Here is an 8063-nt window from a genome sequence, read left to right as displayed (position 1 = left end):
GGTGCATGGTGGGAAAGCGGTCCATCCGCAGAGCCAGACGGAAGCAACTGGGCATCTTCCTTTGACAAGTGACCCTGGCCCACTGCCTTCTATGCAAGATGCTGCCTCCCAATTGCATAGACCTTATGAGCTGGGGATACACAGCCTTCCGGCTATGGGTTAGGTGGCCATGCCAAGCAACACCCAGGCCCCCCACGCCGGGAGGGAAGACGCTACGGAGGCCACAGAGCACTGTGGTGCAAACCACCGTTATCTCAAATAACCCATGGCTTGAGTGCCGTGTATCTGATTTATACCACTCGCACACAGCCCTGGAACCTGTGGGACAAGTTGGGGGCTGCTGGAGGGCTTTAGGAAAGGGGTTGAGACCAGAGAAGGACTCCCAGACTGCTAGCGAGGCAGGCGCTTGAGGCCAGCAGCAGAGGAGAGGGGTGAGGTTTTTTTTTGTGTGAGCAGTGCTATAAATCCCCATCAGGACAGTCTCTCATGTACGATTTGCCTTGATTAACGGGTTTCCTGTTCTTTTCCTGTTTGTCCGTTTGTTTTTTCTCTCCTGTTTTCCTGTACTATTTTTGTTTGTACGTTTTTCTGCTCTCTGGGAATGCCTCCTCTCTCTCTGCATCTCCCTCCCTCCCCTTCCCCCTTCATGAGCAGTGGCCGAATCCATTACACTGAGATGTATGAAATGCTGACTCTTATGTCACCACCGCTAGGCCTCGGCAAGAGATGTCCTTCCAAAGTGGCCTATAAGGTAGATCAACCCTTCCTTCTATGGGGGCTAGAGCCGAGCAGGAGCCGGGGTTCGAGGGAGCGGCGGGGAGGTGGGGCTGGGGAAGATGGGGAGGCGTTGGGGGCATCCAACATGTGTTTAGCTTGCTCCTGGCGAGCCCCGTGTGCTCAGAAGAGTCCTGGCCATGCTGGCTGGTCTCCACCATCCACGCACGTGATGCTGCCGTGGTCACTCGCAAGCCTGAGGAGCTCTGGGGTAGAAGACCTCAGTGGAAGAGGAGGGGCAGGATCGGCAATAGCGTGGAAGTGGGAGGGTTGGAGAAGATGAGGTGAGGAGCAACCCCGTAGCACAGCTGCGAGGGTGGGATGTCCCCAGGAGCTCACTGGTCCAAGCTCATCCCCTGGGCTTGGAACAATCTTTGCCCCAGCCAGCGCAGAAACGGGGCTAAAGCCCACGGGGATGGGACGCAGGTGGGCAGCAAGGACGTACCCTGAAGGAGCAGCTCTGCAGTGTGCTGGGAGCCTGGTGCACCGGCATAAGCTATCCCAAGGATGGCTTGTGCAAGGCAAAGCCAGGTGCCTTCAAGCAGTGGCTCTGAATTTTACCCCCAGCGTGCTCCCAGCTGCGCAGGCGTGGAGCGGCAGCATGGGAAGCCCCAAAGGACATGGAGTGGGAGCTGTGTGGCTTTGCTGAGGGAAGCAGCTGCTAGGACGAGACCCAGAGCTACAGAGCAATGTGTTGTCCAGGTCTGGAGCAAACGGGAGCTTTCCGTGGCAGCGGGCTGCTGCCGGCAGCTCTTTCAGCATCGCTCGGGGCTAGCGAAGCGGGGATTTCTGCACACTTGCAGACGTGCTGCCACCCTCCCCAGCTCTCATGTGTTTGTTCACACATGCATACATCCACCGTCGCGCTTCTCCAGGAGAAAAAGGGAGGCTTGAAGGCAGGGAAAGGACGTGAGAAGCCGGGAGAAAAGGAATGGGCAGGGAAGGGATGACCCAAGGTATTCACAAAGCAAAATATACTCTCTGGAAGTGGATCTGGTCACTTCGGTTTGCACCCCGCCTGCCCAGGGTGGGGAAGGAGCATGGCGTGTCTAACCTGCCTTGGTTGCCCTTCTCACCTTCCTTCTGCACTTTTTCTACCCCTCCTTCCCTTCCCCACCCTTGGATAATTTGGACCCTGTGCATGTGCTGGCAAACTTCATCTCTGAAAGACGCAAAAAGGGAGCGCCAGGATGTAGCATGCTAGAGGAATCCAGCCGATCTGAAGTCCCTGAAGGTTAGGGACCCTCCTCTCCCCTGCCCCAGGTGGGAAGGGTTGAGATCCGAAAGCCAAACCACCCCAGGAACGGAAACCTGAGCCCCCTCTCCCCTTCCCAAGCATTCCCGACGCCAGCATCCCTGACGGATCAGGCATGTCTTCCCAAAAGTGCCGGGAGGTGCCGTGGCATCCCCAGTGCCATGGGGAGGGGGGCTCAGGGGCCGTTCCTGGCGTGCAGGAGGAGCCCTGGAAGGCAGTGAGCCGGTGTCCTGGGGTGGAAGGAGCCGGGGGTGGGGTGGGGTGATCCTTGCCCTTCTTTTTTGGCTGTGCTGTTCTGACACTCTTTGTTGCTTTTTATTTTTTAATTTTAATTTTTTTTTTCCCTTTTGTTTAATGTTTAATTTCTTTTCCTCCAGCCTGGTCGATGTGTTTTTCGATATTGTTTTCCGTCCGCTGTTTTCTTCTCTCTCTTGCGCAGAGACTGGTGCTGATGAACATGCCTGTGGCCGAGGACATGACGGTCCATTTTACCTCCACCTTGATGGCACTGATACGCACGGCCTTGGATATCAAAATTGCCAAAGGTACGGTCGATGAGGTAGAGAGGGGAGAGAGCCAGGAGGGTTTCAGAGTGACCAGCGCTCGTCCTTTGGGAAGGCTGAGGACATCACAGCCAAATTGGGGTTGGTCGCCCAGAGCCCAGTACGTGGGTGGAACTGATCACCTTGAACAGGCAAATTTCTGCTGCTTTCTGTAAAAAAAAAAAATCAAATCTCTTTCTTTATGGAAGAGGTGGCCAGTTTTCCACTGGAAGCTGCTTCTAGAGAGCGGAAACAGCTTGATGTCCCCTGGGTAACAGAGGAGAGAGAATTCCCTTTCCTCCCCATGTACAAACCAAACAAAGGAGGGAAAAGATCATGTGTGCTTGGCTTCCTAGGGCTGTGGGGAACGGAATTCTTTCAGGGAAGAGAAAATGTTCAGAGCAGGAAAACCTGCTTTGTTGTTGTTGCTGGAAATGCTCTGATTCATCAGAGCAGAAGCTTTCTGCAGAAACACGCCGTTTTCAATCAAATGTCCCCCGGGAACAGCTCAGTTGTTGGAAGAAAACTCAACGCAGGGCAAGATAGCAGCAAACGCCCAGTGCTCAGACAGCTGCTTGGGTTCAAGCCCCCGTAGATAAATTAGAGATTTGAACCTAGGTCTCCTACAGCCCAGCAGAGTTACCTCAGGCCGGGGTGTCTCTGGTTGGCCTCTGTTGACGGCTCCCTTTGAGCCTGGGTCTTCCTCAGCTCAGCCAATCCCTCTGCCACTGGCCCGAGAGCTCTGCTCTCCTCCTTGCACGGCATCGCCGAGTATTTAAGGATTTCAACCAAGTGGAGCTGCTCTTTCACCAGCACATGATCCGCTCACCAGAAAAGAGAAAGTGGGGCAGCAGCAGGTGTGTGTGGGCTGGAGTAGGATTGGAGCGGCAGAGACGGACCCAAGGCGAGCTTGAAGATGGCAGCTTTGAGTGGGAGGGCAGGGGATGGGGAGATGGCGGCACATATGGAAGGGGTGGTAGGAAAGTTTCCCTACGAGAGCAGGAGACCGGGCTCGCTGATGCAAGATGGCCCTGCCAGCCCAGAGCGAGCTGGCTGCTGCTTGTGAACCTCACTTCAGGATGGGAAAGGGGTGTTTTCAGGCGGACCCTGGTGCCAGACACCTTGATGCACATGCGCCATTTTTTCCCCCCACTATTCAAGGTGGTGCAGATTGGCAGCAGTTAGACTCCGAGCTTCAAAAGGAGATCCTGACCATTTGGCCTCACCTGTCCCAGAAGATGCTTGACCTGTTGGTACCCATGCCAAAAAGTGAGTCTCTGGGGACTGTCACAGCTGTCAAGTTTCCATCATCCCGGCAGCAGCTTCTTCCCAAAGGGAGGTGGGGACCAGTCAGACCTGTCCCCAGATGGGGGAGAAATGGGAAAACGGTTTGTGTTGCTACAGGCTGGCTTCTGCTTTGCCCTGCCTGGCTGCTTGGGAACCCTCTTGAAAAATGCCCAGTTTGCAGTGCCCTACTCCTGCCAAACGCAGAGTCTCCTGTAAATCATCTCTGGAGCATATAAGGGCAGGATGCTGAGCATCACTTGCTCCGTTACATGTGATGATGTGATGAAGCCGTGTGTCTTGGTGGTTTATGATGATGCTTTCAAGCCACCTCCATCCATTTTATCTCCACGTGGAGTGCCTGGGTGTTCATTTCACTTTTGGAGCGGTGAGCAGACTTTGAGGGTTACCAGGGTATCCCAGAGCAGGGCTCTTCCCGAGATCCACGGCTGGTGCCTTCAGACCTGCTGTTTCTGTTAAAACAAAAGGGTCCCCCTCTTCCTTCCCCTCTTATGCTCGCAGCCTCTGACCTGACTGTTGGCAAAATATATGCAGCCATGATGATCATGGACTACTACAAGCAGAGCAAAGCAAAGAAGCAGCGGCAGCAGCTGGAGGAGCAGGTGAGGCTCGGGGAGGGTGCATGGTGGGCAGGAGCGGGGAGTTCAGAGCATCCTCGCTGCTTCCTACCACAGCCCAGCCAAAGGGATGCAGCTGAGGGACGAGGATGGTGGTACAGGTCGGGTTTTGGTGACCACAAAGTATGCGTACGTGCATCCTTGGTCCCCGACAGCAAATATGAGCGTGCTGTCGCCTTCCCAAGCGGTGGGGGCTTGCTTGGTGAAGCACTGGCCGTTCATCTATGTTTCATACAGGCTCAGCTTCTTTCTTTTTTCAATACAGAAAAATGCGCCCATGTTCCAGCGCATGGAGCCGTCCTCTTTGCCACAGGAAATCATCTCAAATGCGAAGGCTCTGCCTTACCTCCAGCAGGACACGCTCTCGGGCCTGTGAGTATTGCCCTGAGAAGAAGGGAGGTATTCCTGTAGCTTTTCTCTTCCTGCAGCCTGCGTTTTGTTCTCTGGAGCTGGCACCGGGATGCACAGAGGGTTAAAGAGCTGCTGAGAGCAGGGGAAGCCCAGTCCGGGGCAAAAAGCTCCCGGCACAAAGCTTTTGCAGGATTCCCAGGTAGCTGGTGTGCATCAGCATCACCAACAGCAGCGGTGGTGGCCAAGGGGGTTGGCCAGGTGTCTGCATGGATGCTCTTCTTGCAGGACCATCCCAGCACTAAGTGCAAGCTCTCTTACTGAAGGGGTCTGGGACGGACCTGAACCTCAAGAGCAGTCAAGCAGTGGGTCCCTGCGTGGTGCAGGGTCAGTGGGGGATCCCAGCACCCTGGCTGGTGGGAGTGAGATGGTGGGAGTTGTTGGCACTGCGCTTGGGATGTCCCCACTGCTGCCGTGGGACATGGGCCACGGGTGTCCTCTCCTGCCTGGCACCACTTCAGCTCCCCAAGGAACATGATGTTTGTCCTGGGCGTCTTGAGAGCCTGGGGGGCAAGCACGGGGGCTTGCCAGACCTGAGCTGCTGGAGAGGCGATGGCCAGTGATGGCAGCACCCAGCTTGTGGCTTCCCTGGAGCTGGACTGTCTTTGCAGGAGCAGCCGAAGCGGGTTCCCCTCGCTGAGCCCGCTCTCGCCGCAGGAGATCTTCCAGCTGGCGTGCATGGATCCAGCCCACGGCCAGTTCCAGGAGCACCAGTCTCTGGTAAAGTCACGCGCTGCCTCGGTCCCAGTGAGGATGCTGGTGGGCACGGGGAGGCGTGGGGCTGCGGGCACGGCGGCGAAAGGTTGCTCCCTGCCCCTGTGGCAGCGAGCACAGCGGAGGGTTGGCAGCTGCTGGGTCACGCACAGATCTGAAGCAGAGGACGAACATCTCCGGGTGTTCCCCAGCTTGGGCTCCAGCCCCTCGCCTCTGTCGGGGCACTGGGGACACAGCCATCCCTGGACCAGCCCTGGCCAGTGGGGCCAAGCAGCGGCAAGTGCTTTTGGGGTGAGAGCTGTGACAGGGGTCCAATGTCCTGCAGTAAAATATCCTTCTCTTCACAGGCTGCTCTTTTTCCCACTGAGCGCTCATTTCAGTGGGTTACCCCGTGCTGAGTGATGGTATCTGATGTTTTTGGATTCATGTTCATTTTGTTGTCAGTGCTGGTGTCCCCAGTCCCAAACTGAGCTGTCGAACTGTCTCCGATGGCAGCACACCCCTCCGGCCTTGCCGGCGGCAGCAGTGTCTGTCTGTGTGTGTGTGTATATATATACATACCTATATATATCTCTCCATGTCTGTGTGTGTGCATTCGCGCACCACCCCGACGCTTGTCGGGTGCAGTGTTGTGCCGCTGTGCGTCTCCAGCCCGGTCCGTGTCCCCGGGGTCGGTAGTGCTCTGTGTGAGCTGTGCACCTGCCCCGGCCACCCCAACCACGCCGCCGTCCTGCTGGAGGGGAGGTGGCAGATGAGAGTCCCCCCTCCCCACAAAGTCCCCTTCTAGCAGATCTCCAGGGTCAAAATGAATCCCCTAAATTGGGAATTAACCAAAGCACAAAGGTGCCGTGCTTTCTTTTAACGGGGATGTGGCCAGAAAGCCTTTAAAGCAGGGTCAGAGAGAAAATCCCGTATGTTTGTCCTCTTCTGGCAAAAGGAGAAGGAGTTAAAGGCTGGGCAGTCAGGGCATCACCAGGTCCAGGCAAGGTTTCCGCTGCCCCTGAAGAGGTGCGAGATGAACTGGCCATCGTGCCAGCCTGAAGCACCAGATCTGGGCTCACCTGCAATGGATTGTGAATCGGAGGTTATTTTTCAGTAGCGACGTGACGGATGATACGTCTTAGACTCCCTTTTTGGCCACTTAAATCCTGCCCCCGGCTGAGCGAGCGGGGCTGTCCCCTGCAAACGGGACAGAAGCAGCACGCTGCTCCAACCCCATCCCAAGAGCTTGGCTGTGTGTTTATTTCCAGGAGCCAGAGGTTAGGGAGTTTCAAAGAGTGCAGCCCTCTAACCGTGGCAGCTACCTTCCCGTGGACACTCAGGACCACGCTGTCTCTGGGAGGGCCTCCTCCATGCCTCGTCTCACTGTGGATCCCCAGGTAAAACCAAGCAAAGCCCCCACGGGTGCCGGGTCCCAGCAAAGCCTGCCAGGTAACACCGGGGCTTCTCTCCACGCGGAGAAGTCCCGCTAGCCCCACGGCTTCCCCAGCACCCTGATATCAGAGCATCTTCCCATCTTTGGGGTGCTGCACATGGAGGAGGGCTGCTGTTCCCCTGCATGGGGACACCGGCAGCAGGGAGCAGCCAGGGGAATCGATCTCCTGGCTCGTGTGGGAGGTCCACGGTGGAGCGGGGCCGTGCCGGGAGGTGGCAGGGTTCCCCCCGCAGTGGGACACCGCTCCTTTCCTCCCGCCCTGGGCGCAGGCTGAGGTTCAAGGAGTCCCAGCCTGGCTGGCAGAAGATCTCTCAGGTGGTGAAACGCCTTTTCCTTCCTTTCCCGTTGTTCCAACGCACATGCTTCTCCGTCTGTCCGGGGGGAACTCAGGCCACATCTCACCTCCTCGTTCGTCTGCCCGGTTTCTCTGTTGTTCCGTCTTGTACTCAGCCTCCACGGAGACGCAGACGCTCTTACGGGGTTCGGTTTTGCTGTGAAGTCTCTGTGTCGGCTTTCTCACAGAGTTCCTGGTGTCGGTGCTGGTGTGACATGTCGTGGCACTTTGGTGGGGCATGAAGAGGAAGGGAGGCTTTGCCGTGTGGGCTTTATTGACCATTTGGCAGCGGAGGGGATGATCAGAAGAAGGGGATGGGAAGCAGAAAGGGTACGGTGCGAGGAGAGGAGACAGGGAGAATGGCCTGAAGCTGCAGAGACAAAAACCTGCTAGAATAAAGCAAAGGAAAATATAGAAGGAGGTGATGTTTTCCACAAAACATGTGAGCTAGAAGGAGGGGAGAGGTAAAAGGGAGAAATATGGAAGGGAGAAAGGAAAGGAGAGGGATGATAAAACAACAGCATGAGTGGGAGAGAGGGAATGAGTGCCGAGGAAGGGAATTTGGGGATAAAGGAGGACCGAGGAGGACCAGTGCTGCCTCTTGGAAAAGCAGCAGCAGCCAGGAAAATAAACACCAAGCGAGGGGCACTGGAGGATCCCCCCGCTCTCAGTGACCTCT

At 56.3% G+C, this 8063-nt stretch overlaps 1 protein-coding gene across 1 annotated transcript; it reads left to right on the top strand.

Moving 5' to 3' along the window:
* Positions 1-646: 646 nt before the first annotated feature.
* LOC104620748 (voltage-dependent R-type calcium channel subunit alpha-1E-like) lies at positions 647-5621 on the top strand (the record flags this gene model as incomplete). Its single annotated transcript, XM_010287045.1, has 6 exons — positions 647-751; positions 2469-2574; positions 3733-3840; positions 4378-4478; positions 4759-4865; positions 5513-5621. Coding segments are annotated over exons 1-6 (636 nt in total), but the record flags the coding sequence as incomplete, so codon positions are not given.
* Positions 5622-8063: the final 2442 nt, after the last annotated feature.

Source organism: Phaethon lepturus, unplaced genomic scaffold (genome assembly GCF_000687285.1).
Source record: "Phaethon lepturus isolate BGI_N335 unplaced genomic scaffold, ASM68728v1 scaffold41455, whole genome shotgun sequence".
NCBI lineage: Eukaryota > Metazoa > Chordata > Aves > Phaethontiformes > Phaethontidae > Phaethon > Phaethon lepturus.
The sequence above is the reverse complement of the archived record's forward strand: the minus strand, read 5'-3'. Positions and strand labels throughout refer to the sequence as shown.